Genomic DNA, 20505 nt, shown 5'->3' with positions numbered 1-20505 from the left:
GATCCACACAAGGTTCCTGCTGCTTAACAGAAGGTTTTCCTTGCCGCCATGATGAATTCATGTTGGGTGTGGGATACATATGTATGTGTATATACGTATATATGCATATGTGTGTATCCATAAAATGAAGAGTCCGTCCTTAAGACTGCTCTACTGTAAAGTGTCTTGAGATACCATTGGTTATGATTTGGCGCTATACAAATAAAAGATTGATTGATTGATTGATTTTTAGAAACTGTTTTTACCAAATGTGGAGAGGTTTTACCAAGAAGTCTTTTATCCTGGGTTTTAAGTTCACACGCCGACACAAGAGTATTTTAGCCGGAGGAGGAAGGTAGAGGATGGTTTTTATTGTTGAACCTGTCACTGTGTGTGAATATGATGAAGTCCAGACTTCTCATTGATTGTAACTATTACAAAGCAGCAGGAGATTTTGACTAATTCCAGCAGGTTTGGTGTTTTAATCAGGTGATTTGTTCAGTGGAACACCACACACTGCAGTTTGGAGATGTGCTCATGTAAATTAATTATTTATTTATTCATTCATCCATTTATTTATCTATTTTTTATTCTAGGGAGTAACAATGTGGATGTTTTTGTTATGTTGAGATGTGTTCTTAGAAAAAATAGCGACAAATAAAGTTGATTAAAAATCAAATCTCTCTCTCTCTCAATTCAATAAAGCTTTAATGGAATAACAAACATCTACATTGCCAAAGCAAGTAGGTACACACCAAAATACATTAATAAAGCATTATTTACATAATGCAAAAATCATGTTTTTTAAATATTTTTTTTTTTTTTCAAATACACACCACACACTGGATATTAAATAACTGTATCCTATACAGAAACTTTCTCAAATATAAATCTAGTTGCGTATCTTGTCACTTTGTCACTAATCCTGGCTATACTCTGTATTTGTAACACACTAATAAACACGATCAAAAACTAATTAAAAAAAACAAAAACATTTGTGATATTAAAATGGGGCGGTTTGGAACCTCTGCACTTAGAGTTATAAAGGGGAAAAAGGCTAAGTACAGAGTTTTTGGGTTAATGATTGGACAAGGTTTGCAAGAATATTATGATGGAAATAAAAATAGAACTATGTATACATTTTTACTCTTTTTTCTGCTACTACCCCAAATTTGCCATATTTTCATCCCTTTTTCTTGTCACATTTTTTCTCCTTTTAATTCATTTTTGCTACATCACTCTAATTTCTGCCACTTCTCTATCACATTTCAACGCCTTCTCTGCCCATTTTTTCCACTTTCAAGACATTTTCAGCACTTATAAACCCTTTCCACCACCTAATGTCACATATGTTGACCCATTATTGTCACTTTTAACCTTATTTTTTAATTTTTAATTTTTGCCAACTTAACCGCATTCCCCATTTGTCATGTTCAATATTTGCCAGTTTTTAACTAATTGTTCCAATATTAATTAATATTAATATCTAATTTCTGGGTTATTTTAAAATACCATTTCACCACCTTTCCCACCATTTTTGGTCACTTTTTTATTTCTGAAAAAATGGATTTCCATCTTTAAGATGACTATAATAATAGGGAACTTCCTGGATAACAGTGGATATTATTCAGATTAATAAATAAATAAATGTGGTTATCACATATTCATAGAACAAAGTGTTTTTGATAAAGTTTTATTTAAAACACATCTTTTTAAGGTGGACTGAAAGGTTCTGATCAAACATCACATCCAGGTTTAATTTAGCTCTGCCCTGTCATTACGTCACGTCAACACAGTGACGTCACTCCGTGTGTAATCATACAGATGATTTTTGCGTCACACACCTGAGAGTCCGTGACGTCACGTTGTCACAGTTCCACCTTAAAGAAACACGGCTCCTCTTTGCGGCTGCGCGTTGGTTCGCAGCGTGAGTTCCTGTTGTGTAGTTAGTGTTGTGTAGATAGTGTAGTGTTGTGTATGTGTCACCATGGATCTGTGTGAGGCTCAGACAGAGATAAAGATGTTAGTAAACAGAGTGAACCCCACTGACGTCATCAGACTGTTGGAGTGGATGAAGAACTCAGGTTAGTCACGTGACACGTGTGTGTAGATGAGTTGTATGATGTGTATGACCTGTGTATGTGTGTTACTGTGTGTGGTTCACTGTGTGTGACTCCGTGTGTATTTGTTGTGTAGATGAGTTGTATGATGTGTGTGTTAATGTGTGTGTGTGTTTGTTGTGTAGATGAGTTGTATGATGTGTTACTGTGTGTGTTTGTTGTGTAGATGAGTTGTATGATGGGTATTTGTTGTGTAGATGAGTTGTATGATGTGTGTGTGTGTGTATTTGTTGTGTAGATGAGTTGTATGATGTGTGTTAATGTGTGTGTGTGTTTGTTGTGTAGTTGAGTTGTATGATGTGTTACTGTGTGTGTGTGTGTGTTTGTCGTGTAGATGAGTTGTATGATGTGTGTTACTGTGTGTGTGTGTGTTTGTTGTGTAGATGAGTTGTATGATGTGTGTTACTGTGTGTGTGTGTGTATTTGTTGTGTAGATGAGTTGTATGATGTGTGTTACTGTGTGTGTGTATTTGTTGTGTAGATGAGTTGTATGATATGTGTTACTGTGTGTGTATTTGTTGTGTAGATGAGTTGTATGATGTGTGTTACTGTGTGTGTGTGTGTTTGTTGTGTAGTTGAGTTGTATGATGTGTTACTGTGTGTGTGTGTGTGTTTGTCGTGTAGATGAGTTGTATGATGTGTGTTACTGTGTGTGTGTGTGTTTGTTGTGTAGATGAGTTGTATGATGTGTGTTACTGTGTGTGTGTATTTGTTGTGTAGATGAGTTGTATGATGTGTGTTACTGTGTGTGTGTGTGTTTGTCGTGTAGATGAGTTGTATGATGTGTGTTACTGTGTGTGTGTGTATTTGTTGTGTAGATGAGTTGTATGATATGTGTTACTGTGTGTGTGTGTAGATGAATTGTACGATGTGTTGAAGGACAACAAAAGTGTTACGTTACGAAGCATCGCAGATGATCTGAGACTCCGCCTCCCTTTGGATGCCATGCTGACCTCTGAGAGCTCCGCCCACTGCAAGGTGTGTGTGATGGATGTGACGATGATGATAATGATGGTGATGACGATGATGATCATGTGACCAGATGCAGCAGCGTTCTAAACCTACAGTCCACGTTGATTCTTTCCTGTATGATGAGGAGGGGGTGGAGTCTCTGTGTGAGGGTGGAGCTTTGAGTAGAACCTACTGTTTGAGCTGTGGCTCCACAAGGACCGCCCCTCTAGGTTAGCCCCCACACTCCCCCCGCCAACCACACCCCACCCCACCCTACACACACACACTGACTGTTGTGTGTTCTCAGACTTCATCTCTCACTCGTTCTCTGTGGCTGAGCTTCAGTTCATCTTCCAGAACGTTCTCCCAGACCTGAGCAATAGAACCCTGATGGATGTGGGCTCACGGCTGGGTGCAGTGCTGTATGGGGTCAGAGGTCACACACACACACACGCTTACCTAAGTAAGGTACTAACTTATTTAAAAATAGGGATGTTCTGATACAACTTTTTCATTTCCGATACGATTCCGATATTGCAGCCTTGCATATCGGCCGATACCGATATTGATCCGATATTAGCATGAATTATACATACTTTATTTTTTTTGTTTTCTTTAATAAAAGAAAATAATTATTTATTTTGTAGTATGAAATGTTAGCAAAGGCTTGATCAAGTGATGTCACTCAAACAGAGAACAATATTCAGCAACAGTAGGTATGAGAAAAACTGACCCATTTATTATTAACCAATGTTAACCTTAAACATAAAATATCTGCAGTATTCTACAATTTAAGAAAATAAATAAAAAAATAAATGATAAGACCCTGAAAAATAACCTAAATAAATCCAATAATGCTTAAAGTGGCCCACTGTTTTTCTCCTGTTGGCTAGTGCATCACTTACAGCTCGCTGTGACAAACCCCTTCATGGACTACGAGCTGACGACTGTGCGCAAAACATTCTAAGCTTGGCACACCCAGCTGATCTATAGCCTTTCTCATATTAACAGCATTGTCTCTTAAAACAACATGGACCTTATCTTTGTCAGTCACGCAGCATCTCCTCCATGGCATTCGTGATTGTATCAGCAGTGTGTGAACCTCTGATCTCACGTGCATGTAACACCTCTCTCTGCAATGTAAAGTCAGCGTCTATCTAGTGCAGTCAGGCTCAATAAGGACAGCCGTCGATGGTCTGAGCTACAGATGTCGGTGGTGAAGCTAACCACTTTCGCATTCTCCACATGTGCTGCAATACACTTTTTAACTTATTTATGCATCTGGGGTAACGTTTTGTCAACAAGAAAGTGGCGACTCTGAATAATGTAATGAGACTTGAGGTGCTCAATTAAGCGTTTAAACTTTAAACCCAACATTACTCACCACCGACAGGGGCCGGTCATCAAGCACAATAAACTGGGCTATCTTTTCTGTTATAGCCAGTGCCTTTTTGCCGTACCGTGGGAGTTTGTCACGCATTGCAAATGCTTCGGCCAGCGTTGGTTGAGTGAAGGAGCCAGAGGTTTGTTGTTTCTTTGCCTCAGTGGTCTTATGAAAATTCTCATGCCGTTTCAAATGCGTGATGAGATTGGTCGTATTAAACTCTGCGGGTTCTGTGCTACCACGGGAAACTTGTGCATGACAAGTGTTGCACTCAGCTGCAACGTCTTTGTTTGAGTTTATGGTAAAATATTCCTACACGGCCGACATCACTTCTCCTTCTCCCAGTAGCGCCGTGCACACGTTGTTGTTGTGATCATGTGGGATCTGAGCGAGAGTGTGAAGGCTTATTGCTGCACCTATTTTGTTGGAGTCACCTATGGATATAAGTTATATCTATATATATATTATCGGAGCACCTATATCGGTGATTTTAGATGCAGACCGATAAAATCCGATATTCGTTTTCGGGCTGATATCGGACCGATATCAATATCGGATTGGGGCATCCTTATTTAAAAAGTTACTTTCTTACTTAGTTACTGACTCTCCTTCCTATCTACTTATGTCATTTACCTCCTTAGTAACTTAGTTATTCACAAACTTATTAACTTAGTTACTTACTGCCCTACTTAGTTAGCTTTTTAGTAACTTGTATATTTACGTAGTTACATAGTTACATACCTACTAACCAAGTCACTCATCTGTTTAGGCGTTCACTTTGTTACTAACTTACCCTCCAAGTAGCTTACTATTTTAGTTACTTAATTTTTTTTACTTATTTACTTTTCTTGGTGTATTCTGACTTTTTGTTTGTGGTGTGTGTGTGTGTGTGTGTGTGCTGCGTTCAGGGGTTCCTGTACAGTTCAGCTTCTCTCCTGCTGGGTGTGGAGATCAATGAGGAGTTTGTTCGTCTGCAGAATGAAATGCTGCTAAAATATGGAATGACAGATCGAGCTCAGGTGATCTTGAAGGCCTCACGGTGTCTCACAGTGTGTGACGGACGTCCCTGAACGCCTCGTGTCTCTTCAGGTCGTGCACGGAGACGTGCGGGCGCACCAAGCTCTGCTGAAACGTGCAGACGTTCTGATTCTGAACAACGTGTTTGAGTTCTTTATGGAACACAAAGAACAAGTCAGGTACGCACGCACACGCACACTACACCAGTGTTTTGATTTTGAGCAGCTCAGATATTTTTATACTGTTTCATGTAAAAATCACTTTTTCAAGCTTTATATCATATTAGTGTCAGTGTTTCTCATATTGATTCACGTATTTATGAGTAATCCTTAAATCTCCTGCAAGCAGCCATTTTCCTGCTGTTATGCTTGAGGGGATGAGGCTCCGCCTTGGGGACGAGGCCCCTCCCCCTTCTATGTTCTCTTTCTTAGTTCAGCCTACAGCACCCACCTCCGCAGATTTAGCTTTTAATTTACTTATTTTAAATACTTTTGTTAGAAACCCATGGCTTATGTTGTCTGTACCCATTAATGTCCTCATTAAAATAAAAAATAAAATTCTAAATAAAACTTGCACCCCTCCCCCACTTCCAGCTCCGTCACATCAAACAGCTGAGAGATAACTTCATGTCGACCGGTCTACTCAGGTCACTGTAGTAGCTGCCTGCCTTTAGTTTCTAAAAATTCCTTCAGTAAGAAAATAGATTTTTGGATGAGAAGAAAACAGCCCTCTTTTGGATGAAACAATTGGTCAACAATGGTTGGAGTTTATCTTTGGAAGCGACCTTGTCATTTTGTACATTTCTTTGGTATTTGTGTGTTAAAATTGACCATGGGCTGCATGTGACCCCGAGCCTCCTGTTGCTCATGTCTGAGCTAGAGGTGATAAAATGAGAAATATATACAGGTTTATATTTAATCAGTAATTACTAGATATTTCAGACAGTGTGTGTTAATATGTGTGTGTGTGTGCAGGGTGTGGAGGTCCATCATGGAGTGTTTCACTACCCCAGGTTCTCTGATGGTGACTGTTCCCAGTCTGCAGGAGAGTCTGAGCGCTCTGCAGGTCTCTGAAGCTCCTCCTCAACATGAGAACACATGATGAACCCTGGAGGATCCATGTCCCTTCATTCTTTGGTTATTCTGTTTTAAAACCAAATCACAATAACAAACAGTGTCGCTATTTTGTTTTACTGACTTAAAACCAAAACAGAAAAACCAAAAACCAGATAAGCAGCGTTTTTCTGTTTCAAAATTAAATCTTGTTCTGTTTGTGAGATATTTGGATATTTATGGGGAAATTAGAGCGAGAGCTGAAGTCCACTGCACCTGGTTTCCCTCCTCAGGTCGTGGACCAGGTCTTCTCACATACTAGGGCTATTTAGGATTTATTTCAGCAGTTTTCTGGTCCTGCTCATGTTTTCATGCAGTCTGTAGTTTTAGCTTGTAAAAAGCTGCTCACGTTTGTTTTGTTTTGGGGTGTTACGGTCCAAATAGTATCCAAATAACCTGGTGACTGACTATCATCTGTGAGGCTGGTGTGAGGAACAATAGATGTTAGAACTTCTACCATTTGACACTTTTGCATAAACAATTACACAGATTTTTTGAGGGCAATAAAAACATTTATTTTGCACGAGGAGCACCAGTAGATTCATTACACCACCTCTGGTTCCTTTAATCACATATGTTGTACGTAACATCCTTTTTTTTAATATTTTTTCAATGTATTATTAACGTTTCAATTCCCCAATTAATCAGTAATGTGACTTATTGCTCCTTTTTTCATCCAGTAGTAAAAGTCCGCCCCCCTGTGTGTCCTCTCTGTGAGGTGAGATTAAAACATGAAGCTCTCATCCTAGTTTTTCCATAAATATCCAAATATCTCACAAACAAAACAAGATATAATTTTAAAACAGAAAAACTCTGAAATGGAGAAAAATCAAAAATCATACAAGCAGTTTTTTTTTTTAAGTCGGTATAAAAAGTAACCACACTGTTTATTTGTTATTTTGGTTTGGTTTTAAAATGGAATAACCAAAGAACGAAGGGTACACAGATTCTGGAGGAACCGACCCTGTCATGTATGATGTGTCATGTGTCATGTATTATGTATGAAGTGTGATAATCTGTGTCCAACAGGAGGCGCTGCCCCCAGGATGGGTGGAGGAGGTTCCTCTGAACTACGAAAGTTACGTGAGCCCAGACGCAGACCCAGATGCTCTGAGAGAGATCCACCTCTACAGGGTCATGTGATGGACACGCCCACCAGAGGAGGGGGAGGAGCTTCATCAGTGGAACGCTCCTCCTCCTCCCCCCGTGGTCTTTTGTTGTCACTGACAGATAGATCTCAGTGAAATGTTCACACGGACCATCTGTGAGTTTTATCCCTCAGTGAAACCATCTCTGTGATGTTTGTACGATTTTTTAAACTGTCACCATGACAACAGTAAAGACGTCTAAACCAGTGTTGGGTCGACTTCATAACTCACATCAACACAACTTTAAACCTTTACACAACAACACAACTGCAACTTTTTAAGTGTATTATTTTGCCTGGATGCCAATATTTATGTTTAAATATTGTAGCAAAGCAGAGCCACTAGAGTCACGTGTGCGGCCAGAGCCAATCGCTGAAGACCTGGAGTAGCGCGTGAGCGCGCACACAGCCAAGCAAACATGGACCACTGATATACTGTAGAAGCTCCCATTGTATTGTTTTATGGCAGTGACTATCATAATAACAACATTCTATCCTCAGGCTTCGTCCCTATTTGGTCAGTTTAGGTTGCGTGACTAAGACTAAACCTTACCCTAACTCTAACCCTAAAATTGTCACGATATTGGGTGATAACCTAACCCTAAGACGCTACGTACGTGTACTTCGGTAACTGTACCAATAGCACCAGGGGTTGTCCGTATGGCAACCGTACAAATAGACACTTTGTCGTTTTATCATCTCAAATGTAGATTGATTGGAGTGCTGAGCGTTGACTTCTTCCTGAGTCTACCGGCTCGGACAGCGTCGGTGTGTTTGTATGTGTGTGCATTCATGTTTTGTTTTTTCAGCCCGAGAATATTAAAAGAGAGTCCTACAGTGGAGCGATGCACTCCCGTTTACTTTCACTTTCACTGCGGACACTTCTGTCCGTTTCAGGACACAGAAGCGTGCATGTGTGTGAACCCCATCTCCACTGTCCACCTGTGAATCTGGACTATAACGTTTATTTTGCCAATCATTGAAAACGGTATACAGCTTATAATCAATCTGCTCCGACACACACGATAATCACCCCTGCACTAACAAATGTTAAATGCTAAATAATTATTTTTATTTGTATGAATTTGTCTTTTATCAGATCCTACTTAAACAGCCGCATTGGTACAGACTCTATTCATCAATTTATCATGCGCATGTCACATAGAAATTGCACATGCTATTTTACTTTGCACCCGCAAATATACCAATTGATAAGAGTACAGAGTATGTACACCTCTTTGTACATCCAACCTTTAAACACATACTCAATTGGCCATAATTGACAACTCTACTTCAGCTCCCACATGAATACATACTTCCGATGGGCACTGTACTAGTTTCAATAAATAATTCCAAAGTAAAGTTATATATATATATTGCCAAATATAAAACCCTACATATATATACACAAAAAAAATTCTCAGCCATTTTTACTTTCCCATGTAGGTCCAGTTTTGAAGTTTTAAAGGGCTGGATTTTGTCCCCGAGCCTTGTGTTTGACACGCAATCTAACAGAAAGGCCGGCCCACTAAAACCTGACTGGGAACAGTGCAGCAAAGAATAAAACACGGGAATGATTTAATTCACATTTATTTATTTAAGCCACTGCGTGAACTTCACTGTGTTACCATGGTAATGCTTCTCCTGTTAAAGAAATGTTTATTTATGTATCTTTTTTAAAAGTTTATTTTTTTTTCTTAAATATTACAATTTCTGGGTTTTTTTCCAGTGGGCGTTCACTATAACTGTTTCCACTCAACATTCTTGAAGCCAAAATACAGCGCTGAGGGGCGCTTCCATCTTTCAAATTTGACGTCATTTGGAGCCAGAGTCTGCACAGTAGACCCTACTGCGGGAGAAGCCTTGGTAACACGCCCCGCCCATTTAGCATACTGCCCAATCATCGGCTGGCAATCATCGTCACATGACTTCAAATCCTGTTTTTCAACCTCAAATAACTTTTTTAAAACAAACTTCACAGAAATATCAGCACTTGAGCACAATGTAGAGTGATAATGATCACAGCAGAGTTTAGGTTTGGAAAAAAATTATATGACAAGTATTTCAACTTTAAATTTCCCCAAATCCCATCCGTTAACATTGAGGAGGCGGGGTTTATGAGCTATACTACAGCCAGTCAGCAGGGGGAGCTCTAAAAAAAAAAAAGCTTCACTTTCTCAGGAGGTTGTCCCGTTCATCTTTTTTACAGTCTATGGTTTTTTCAAGATTCTGCTGAGTAATGTTGGGAGACCGTGACGTCATTCGTCTGACGTCACCGCTCTGCTGTCATTTTCCCAAATTTTAATAAAAGCTATATGTATCGTCCGCACTGGCGGTCAGCTCGCCTCCCCATAACATTGTGCTGTAGTGGTAAAATGCACTATTTAAATAACTATATCTTGCTAAATTTTCGACTGATTTTCAAACGGTTTTGTTTGTTTTTGAAGTCAGAGGTGTCATTATAACACTGCACTTATGGATAATTATGTTACACTTCGTGTCAAAAGTTTGGGACCACCTACTTACTTCCCCATTGGACTTCAGATAGGTGTGAGGGATATTATTTGCACATTACACTTAGCTTCCCATAAAGCAAGCCACATACTCCTTGGTGCACACCTGATTCCACATACATAGATTTATTGACACAGAAGAAGGAGCAATGAAGCAGAAAAAAGGCAACTCATTCTTCCTCTTTGTCCTCTGGAACCTGTGGGTGAAGGAACACACACTGGGCCAGCACTGATAGTCTCTTTCTCACTTATAAACCATGTCTGTAATAAATAGCATCAACTCTACTCTTTGACTGCAGTTTAATTATAAATGTAAGGTTATATGTGTGTGTTCTCCTCATACATTAAAGGGGACATATCATGGTTTTAAATCCTTCCTTTTTAGATATAAATCATACAATTGTGGTCTATATAAAGCGGAACTGCAATGCTTGCTTCTGAATTCCTCATTATTATAGCTCCACCCCTTTTCTGATGTGCTTCTGAGAGCAACTCGTTTTGGTGCTGTCTCTTTAAATGCAAATGAGACACTCCATACCCCGCCCCCTCTTTAGGTGACACTCGGTTCAACTCCACCCTGCTCGGCCATTTTTGTAGTTTGATAGAAGAGATATGGCTATGTAGCGGCGCATAAACTTTTTATTCAGAGGTTATTTACACAATGTCAACAACAGAAGACTTGTCCATCCAGCCTTACATGTTCCAGCCAGAGTCTGACCCAGTGGAGCGAGATGAAAATGAAGATGATGAACCTGCAGAACCCTAACAAGTGAGCTAACACAAGCACCGAGCTAACGCTAGCGCCAAGCTAACGTCACAAAATGCATTTTAATAGTCTTTTCAAAGACAAAAACGTCAAAATGAAATGTCTAATGAAAACTTTAGACTTAAATTAAATCATGTAGGCCATATCATCAAGGATCTAAAACGAGCACACAGCGCTAACATATGAAGACGGTGCAACTGCTAATGCTAACAAAACAATGACAGGGACGTCTTATCATCACACTTTTTAGCGTTATTTACAGCTTACTGAAGTGCTCTGTTCATCGTCTCCAAAGATAGAAGGAATTGAACCCTCAATCAGACAAAGTCTTTCTGTAAATCCTTCTTTATACTGGTGGAGGTTGATGAAGCAGTCATCCTTGAAGTGCTTCACACACACAAAAATGACCTTATCCACAGATGTGGGTACATTTCGTGAAAAATAAAACTCAACCAGACACTTTGAAAAGGTTCTGATGCTGGGAGACGTTGTAATGAAGCGTGTGGGTTACTACATCCAACAACCAAACATTTTGACTTATCCTCTCCTAACTTCAGCATCTTTGAGCTTGGACTACAAAATAAAAGCGAGAAATAAAAATGGCGGATAGCTCGAAGTGTTGGACCTGGAGTTGATGTCCTAATTTGGCAGTTCCGCTGCAAATACTATGATGTAATAGTTCAAAAAACGTAATAGAGAATAGAAAAATCGAAACAGATTGAAAAATATGAGCAAAACAGAAAATAAAGATATCTACGGAGCACCTGAAGAGACTAATTTGATTTTTTCTGTACTTCTAAACACTCTAAATATACAACAAGATGCATTTAAGGGCTAAAAAAGCGGATTTAGCATGATATGTCCCCTTTAAAGAACCGGGAGGGTCTTACAGCTCCGGTCGACTGTGTAACCTCCGGGACCAGACCGGAGCAGATGTAAGATAATAACTCAACAGGTGCAACGACTACGCACGCACGCACACACGTCATGTTTTTGGATTGAAGGAGAAAACCGGCGTACCCAGAGAAAACACATTGCTCCATTCTTTTTTCTTTTTTTTTTGTAGTTCAGCAGAAACACAGCTACTGTTTTTAACACTAAGTTCCTTGGCTAACACATCTCATCTGACCTGACCTGGTCCCCGAATACATCCTCCCAGGTGAAGAAAGCTTAGCAGGGGTGTGTTTTCCTGAGGAAGTTGAAAAGGGCTGGACTCTCCTCCAAACTAGAGGTCGACCAATATGGGATTTTCAAAGACCGATGCAGACACTGATTTTTTCTTTTTAAATTTCAGCCGATGACCAATATCTAAAGCCAATTTTGGAAGCCGATATTTGAGGCCAATAGTTTTTTGTTTTTTTTAAAGCACTGATTATCAAAGACAATTGAAACACTCATATTATATAAGTGTATATATTAGAAATTAAATTAAATAAACCAATAGAACTCTTAACATTTATTGAACTTTAATTATACCCGTACACAACCAAGTAAAACAAAAAGTACAGGACGGGTAAGTAGCAGTAAAGCACGACAACAATATACAATGTGCAAGTAGTCGGTTTAAACTATTTCAAGCTTCTTTCTTAACTTAAAGTATCTAGTAATTAAGGATTTTTATCTTTTTATTTGTAGGCCTGTTGGCTTCTACCTCTCTCATGCACATGCTATTATCATTATTACTCTTTTGTTGTTGCATATGCAAACATCAGAATGGATGTTTTCATGTTCTTTTTTCCCTCTAAAGTGCTAAATAAATAAAAAAAATGGATAAACAATTGACTTTTTATTTCATAATTAAGTCTTTCTTTCTTATGATTATGAATTTACTAACTCATAATTATGACTTTCCATAGTGATTTTCTTTTTTTAAAAACTAATATGTTCTGAAAATAAAAAAAGATAAAACATTTTGGGGAAAAAACAACAACATAATTTCATTTAAAAAACAAAAAAAAACCACGGAATTTATGCATATAAATATGCGTCGGCACGAGTTAATGAATGCGCTATCCGAGCTTCAAAATTTCACTATTCTACAGTAAAAAAAAATCATGAAATTGATCACAGTGATGCTAGAGAGTGTCCTCTGTATTGACTCTCTTTCTTTGATTTTATGATATATTTTTTTAATAATAGCCCCTTTGCTGCCTAGATCTACAGTATATTAAAAAAATATAAATTATATATTATATATAAAAAGCTGAGGATCACAGGACTTAATGACTACAGACCCGTCGCTCTGACATCTGTGGTCATGAAGTCCTTTGAACGCCTCATGCTCTCCCACATCAAGGACATCACCGACCCCCACCTGACCCCTGCAGTTTGCCTATAAATCCAACAGATCTGTAGACGATGCTGTAAACCTGGCTCTCCACTTCATCCTCCAGCACCTGGACTCCCCAGGCTCCTACGCCAGGATCCTGTTTGTGGACTTCAGCTCTGCTTTCAACACTATAATCCCAGCTCTCCTTCAGGACAAGCTTTCATAGCTGAACGTGCCAGACTCCACCTGCAAGTGGATCACTGTGTACTGTGTATATATATATATATATTTATCCTATTTATCCTCTATCTATCCTTTATTTATCCCTCATCCTTTATATTTATCATTATTATTATTGTTGCTGGGTTGTTCTTTGTTTTGGGTTTTTTTTTTTTTGTGCACAAACTACCAAGACAAATTTTTTGTACTGTCCTTAAAACTGTACATGACCATTAAAACATTTCTGATTCTGATTAATTATTTTATAGATCCTTTAAAAAAAAAAAAAAAAGAAACTAAAAGCACTTTTATAAAACTTTAATTTTTTATAAAAGTAAGTTTAAATCTAAAACTAAACACACAAAAACATGATGGTATTCTTTATACAACACTGAAATGTATTATGTGAGTTTTACAAGTTGTTCCTGAATCCATCACCGTCCCCAACAAGCCTTTACCGTTCATGCTGGAATAGACGCGCAGCATTATTTTGAAGCTCGGATAGCGCGACCAGGGAAATAGGAAGCCTGTATGGCGTTACCAGAGTTAACAATCAGTCTCGCATAAGTATCACATTTCACTGCGGTACTATCTTGAATTTTTTTTTTTCTTTTTCCAATGTGTCCAGGAGGACTTTTGTATGAATTCGTTTCCAGCGTTTAAAATGACCATATATTATCCTTAGAAGCGCAAACAATGCTGACATTAACAAAAACGAAAAAAGCGCGGTTAAAGGTAATAATGGAATAAAGAAACCTAACCCAATGAAGAAGATCAGACCTTGGGCAGCCATCATGAATAACTCCAATCTAAGCTCGCGTTCATCTTCTGAGAGGTCAATAGGCACCTTTGTCCTGTTGGCTTTCTTAGAAACTTCCCTCATGCTTGATTGTTCCTGTCCTGATGGGATACATTTGTCTTTCTTTCTAAAGAAGTTCTCCACCTTCCTGTAGACACGTTTTACACTGCATATTGTGGAGCGGGAAGCTTCTCCATCCTTTCCTTTAGACTCCATCCCTTTGTGATGACCTGTTGCAGTAGATGGCGCTATCTATGATAAGTGCTGTAAACGTGTAGCAGTAGAAGAAGAAAGCAGCCCTCTTTAGCTAGCTGCTAAGCGCTAACAGCTAAAGTCCTTCTTTTTTCTTCTGTGTAGTTTTACGGCGGTTGGCAACCAAGACAAGGAGCGTTACCGTCCACAGCTCAAAGACCAACGCACGATCTAATAATTAGGCTGGACGTTGCGTCATCACGTCACGTTGAAGTTTGATGACGTCCACGCGTGGCTGACTGCGCAGGCGCACCCGGCAGGGTCTTTTTTTTTTTTTTTTTTTTTTTAATTTATCCAAAAATATAAAACTGTACAATACAAATAATGCAATAACAACAGCCAGGGGGAAACATACAGAGGCATTTGTACTCTCAAATATTACAGTTATTATTTCCATGAAAAACTCTACACAAGGTGGTTTATAATCACAGCCTACCAATATATTTTTGGCTGTTGTAGATATTACTTCCACTGTTATCATTTCTATTACAGTCATCTCAGTAGCCATCTCACTTTTTTCTTCTTCATCAAATGCTCATTTACATAAACATTTGTACCTTTTAGCGTTTTAAAAAATATTGAAGAGAACACATAAATCAAGACTTAATGGCTTTCATATTCGTGGAGTGTTTAATGATTTTCACATTTTCAAAAATTGAAAGCAGTTGTTTCGGTTTTGTGTATCAACATTTATAAATGACCCATTTAGCTAAAAGTATAATTTGGTTAATTATATAAACTAGTACAGTGCCCGTCAGAGGTATGTCGTCATATAGTGGGAAGAGCTTAAGTAGAGTTGTCAATTATGGCTAAATTAGTATGTGTTTGAAGGCTGGATGTACATAGAGGTGTACATACTCTGTAGCGTTATAAAGGGGTTTATTTGTGGGTGCAAATAAAATAACGTGTGCAATTTCCCTGGTTTAATTCTATGGGACATGTGCATGATAAATTGATAAATACTAATGCTACGGTTTAGGTAGAATTTGATAAAAGTCAAAAATTTGTACAAATAAAACTATTTATTTAGCATTTACCATTTCTTAGTGCAGGGGTGAAGCTCCTCCACAACATGAGAACACATGATGAACCCTGGAGAATCCATGTACCTATGGGGTGCCAAGTGTAAAAAATGTAGTATAAAAGTTGTAGCTAACACATTTTCATTATTTATCTCACTTTTCTCATATTTAGCACATTTTCCTACATTTAACACAACATTTAACCACATATATAGAGGTAAAAAAAAAAGCATTAAATCTAAATATATAAATCTAAAAATAAATGGTATATGTTATATCTAAATGTTAAATCTATATCTAATTTTTAAATCTAAATCTAAATGTTATGTTTATCTAAATGTTAAATCTAAGTTTAAATGTTAAAGCTTATATAAATGTTAAATCTAAGTGTTAAATCTAAATCTAGTTGTTATATATCATATCTAAATGCTTAATCTTATATCTAAATGTTAAATCTAAATCTAAATGTGGAACTGAAATGTTTCACACATATGCTAATTGACCCCACCCCTTGTAACCTCAACCAATACACAAGCAGAGACACACAAAATCGCTCCCACCCACCTCTTCTCTGATGTTTGCCTGGGTGATATGTATGGCTGGTTCTCTCCGTGCTGCAGAGATTGAGCGTGCGGTCTTGGCAGGTGGACGTGCTGCCCTTCACATTACACTCCTTTGGATTTAACATTTATATATAAGATTTAACATTTAGACTTAGCTTTAACATTTAGATATAACATTTAGATTTAAAATTTAGATATAGATTTAACATTTAGATATAACATATACCATTTATATATTTAGATTTAATGTTTTTTTTTTTTACCTCTATATATGTGGTTAAATGTTGTGTTAAATGTAGGAAAATGTGCTAAATATGAGAAAAGTGAGATAAATAATGAAAATGTGTTAGCTACAACTTTTATACTAAATTTTTTACACTTGGCACCCCATATGTACCCTTCATTCTTTAATTATTCTGTTTTAAAACCAAATCACAATAACAAACGAACAGTGCCACTATTTTGTTTTACTGACTTGAAACCAAAACAGAAATACAGAAAAACCAAAAACCAGATAAGCAGCGTTTTTCTGTTTTAAAATTAAATCTTGTTCTGTTTGTGAGATATTTGGATATTTATGGGGAAATTAGAGCGAGAGCTGAAGTCCACTGCACTTGGTTTCTCTCCTCAGGTCCTGGACCAGGTCTTCTCACACAATAGGACAGTTTAGGATTTATTTTAACAGTTTTCTGGTCCTGCTCATGTTTTCATGCAGTCTGTAGATCTTTTAGCTTGTAAAAAGCTGCTCACCTTTGTTTTGTTTTGCTGTGTTACGGTCCAAATAGTATCCAAATAACCTGGTGACTGACTATCGTCTGTGAGGCTGCTGTGAGGAACAATAAATGTTAGAACTTCTACTATTTGACACTTTTGCAAAAACAATTACACAGATTTTTTGAGGACAGTAAAAAACATTTATTTTGCATGTTATAATACTGCTAGACACTAACGGCAGCCGTCAACACACACCGAAGTTGATCGCAAGAAATGAGGAGCGCCAGTAAATTCATTACACCACCTCTGGTTCCTTTAATCACATATTTTGTACATAACATCCTTTTTTTGTTTTGATTTATTAATGTAATAATAACGTTTCAATTTACCAGTTAATCAGTAATGTGACTTATTGCTCCTTTTTTTGTCCAGTGTCTGTTCCTCAAATATCTCTGGTGTTCAGGGACAGACAGCTCATACTTGCTACATAGCTGCAGCTTGGTTCAAAGCTGTGCGATGTCACATTTGTTTGTACTGTAATGCTACAGTTAATGAATAATTTCATGAAATTGTCTACCGCAAGCGAAGCAGAGCCACTAAAGTCTCGTGTGCGGCCAGAGCCAATCGCTGAAGAACTTGAGTAGCTACGTGAGCCCGCATCAGATGTGCGCGCACACAGCCAAGCAAACATGGAGCACTGATATACTGTAGAAGCTCCCATTGCATTGTTTTATGGCAGTGACTATGCTATATCATATGATAATACCAACATTCTATCCGTAGGCAGCGCCCCTATTTGGTCAGTTTAGGTCACGTGATAGGTCAGTCATTGGTCAGTTTAGGTCGCGTGACTGAGACTAAACCTTACCCTAACCCTAAAAATTGTTGCGATATTGGGTTATAACCTAACCCTAACCCTAATGCTGCATTCACACCGGATGCATCACAAAATGTCCGTACATGCAGATTACATACAAAGTCAATGGATAGATGCGTCCCAGATGTGAAATCTTTCCTATGCGGTGGTGCGGTGCGATCCACACGTCAAGTGCGTTGGCCGTGCAAGCGCGCTCTCGATTTTACGCATGTCCGCACATTGGCAAGAGTTGAAAATATTGAACTCCTGCGGCTGTTTTGCATGACGAAAGTCAATCAGAGTCTTTGATGATTATGACGTCAGGCCTTCAACACAGACACCGGTGTGTTCACCCATTCAACCATGGAGTAGAAGCTGTGTGTGACCACCTGGAGCTGTATGACATGGCCTTTTTAACTGGGACCAGACTAGGAAGGATTTGGCGTGGATGAGAATCAGCAAGGAGGTGGTAGTAGCAGGTAAACATTCTCTCTGTAGTTTTCATCTTTGAAAGTCGGCACTGAGCTAGGATAGCATTAGCCGGTAATCACGCCGGCTTTTTTCACTGGTGGTTTATGTTTATGAGAGAAGAAGTACGTTTCGTGCGGCAGATGCGTGCGGTGCCGCAGAAAACGCATTCGGTGTGAACACAGCAGAAGACGCTACGTACGTGTACTTCGGTAATCATACCAATAGCACCGGGGGTTGTCTGCACGGCAACCGTACAAATAGACACTTTGTTGTTTTATCATTTCAAATGTCGATTAATTGAAGTGAAGTGGCTGAGCATCGACTTCTTCCAGAGTCTAGCGGCTCAGACAGTAAGTAAGTGTCTGTGTGTTTGTATGTGTGTGCATTTATGTTTTGTTTTTTCAGCCCGAGAATATTAAAAGAGAGAGTCCTACAGCGGAGCGATGCACTCCCGTTTACTTTCGCTTTCACAGCGGACACTTCTGTCCATTTCAGGACATAGAAGCGTGCATGTGTGTGAACCCCATCTCCACTGTCCACCTGTGAATCTGGACTATACTGTTTATTTTGCCAATCATTTAAAACGGCATACAGCTTATAATCAATCTGCTCCGACACACACGGACACACGATAATCACCCCTGTACTAAGAAATGTTAAATGCTAAACAAATATTTTTATTTCTACGAATTTGTCTTTTATCAGATTCTACCTAAACCGCCGTATTGGTACAAACTTTATTATCAATTTATCATGCGCATGTCACATAGAAATAAACCAGGGAAATCGCACGTTATTTTACTTTGCACCTCTAAATAAACCCCTTAATAACACTACAAAGTACAGAGTATGAACACCTCTTTGTACATCCAACCTTTAAACACATACTCATTTGGCCATAATTGACAACTCTACTTCAGCTCCCACATGAATACATACTTCCGAAGGGCACTGTACTAGTTTCAATAAATAATTCCTAAGTAAAGTTTTCTTTATATATACATATTGCCAAAATTTCCAAAGCTCCCATGAAAAAATGCCAGATATTTTATGGCACTGTTAAAGAAAATTTTACGCACAATAACTCAATTTTTTTTCTTTTTTAAAAATTTTATTAAAAAGATATTACAATTTGTGTGTTTTTTCTAGTGGGCGTGGACTATAGCTGTTCGTACTCAACATTCTTGAAGCCAAAATACAGCGCTGAGGGGCGCTACTGTGGGAGAGGCCCTGGTACCATGTGTTATGACAATTATTATATTCATCATCATATCGTCAAATGTATGTCCATGTGTACAGTTTGTCATGTTTTAATACATGATGACTGCATTACTCTTTGCACTTTTGAACAGCTGAGTCATGTTAGATTAAACAGTACAGATCGTATTGTACTCAGTGCAACACAGATTCTCTGCTGAAGGCCAAACTCAAACTCACATGCAGATATACACGCACACACACTATCAAGGACAGATAAGAGTGGCGCCCAATCTTCCTTATAATATACACATCTTCATCATCCTCAAACGTTTCCACTGTTGGGCATCTGACTCCCTCCTTCTCCTCACCTCAGGGTGGAACTTTTCTGTTATCTGTATAAAAGCTTAAGCTGTGAAACTGTTAGAGTAGGTCTTGCTTCTTCCTCTGCCTGGAGCCTTTTTGACCATCCTGCTTGGTACCTGACCGTCTTTACTCCCACAGAATGGGACACTTCTTTTGTACTCTTTTTCATTTAGTTTATAATAAATCTTTTTTATATAAAATCACCATGCTTCGACTGGACTCCATCATTCAACCAGAGCAATAAATCATGTCTCATAATGAGGTCAACCGCAAAATTGCAGTGACACATGCCCCGCCCATTTAGCAAACTGCCCAATCATCGGCTGTCAATCATCGTCACATATGACTTCAAATCCCGTTTTTCAACCTCAAATAACTTCACAGAAAAATCAGCACTTGAGCACAATGTAGAGTGATAATAACTAATGATCACAGCAGAGTTTAGGTTTGGAAAAAAATTATATGACGAGTATTTTAACTTTACATTTTCCCAAATCCCATCCGTAAACATTGAGGAGGCAGAGTTTATGAGCTATATTTCAGCCAGTCAGCAGGGGGAGCTCTAAAAAAAAAAAAGCTTCACTTTCTCGGGAGGTTGTCCCGTTCATCTTTTATACAGTCTATGGTTTTTTCAAGATTCTGGTTAGTAATGTGGGGAGACCAAGACGTCATTCGTCTGTTGTCACCGCTCTGCTGAAGTGATGTTTTTGGAGGTGGAGCCAAAAGGAGCCACATGTTTTGTTAATGGTTGATTGTGCCTGGTGGAATAAAGAAACCAACCAAGACAG

The 20505-nt window shown here is 38.5% G+C and overlaps 1 protein-coding gene across 2 annotated transcripts; it reads left to right on the top strand.

The window, feature by feature from the left end:
• The first annotated feature begins 1859 nt into the window (after positions 1 to 1859).
• LOC114456424 (uncharacterized) lies at positions 1860 to 7919 on the top strand. Of its 2 annotated transcripts, none has more exons than XM_028438158.1 (8): positions 1860 to 2063; positions 2956 to 3077; positions 3199 to 3280; positions 3358 to 3479; positions 5343 to 5453; positions 5524 to 5630; positions 6426 to 6516; positions 7593 to 7919. In XM_028438158.1, exons 1-8 carry the CDS (start codon positions 1967 to 1969, stop codon positions 7704 to 7706), a joined length of 846 nt encoding a protein of 281 aa, XP_028293959.1. In that variant the 5' UTR covers positions 1860 to 1966; the 3' UTR covers positions 7707 to 7919. The 2 variants fall into 2 exon arrangements, with proteins under 2 accessions (XP_028293959.1, XP_028293958.1); XM_028438157.1 differs by having other exon boundaries at positions 1865 to 2063; positions 3142 to 3280.
• Positions 7920 to 20505: the final 12586 nt, after the last annotated feature.

Source organism: Gouania willdenowi, chromosome 22 (assembly GCF_900634775.1).
Source record: "Gouania willdenowi chromosome 22, fGouWil2.1, whole genome shotgun sequence".
Classification (NCBI taxonomy): Eukaryota; Metazoa; Chordata; class Actinopteri; order Blenniiformes; family Gobiesocidae; genus Gouania; species Gouania willdenowi.
The sequence above is the reverse complement of the archived record's forward strand: the minus strand, read 5'-3'. Positions and strand labels throughout refer to the sequence as shown.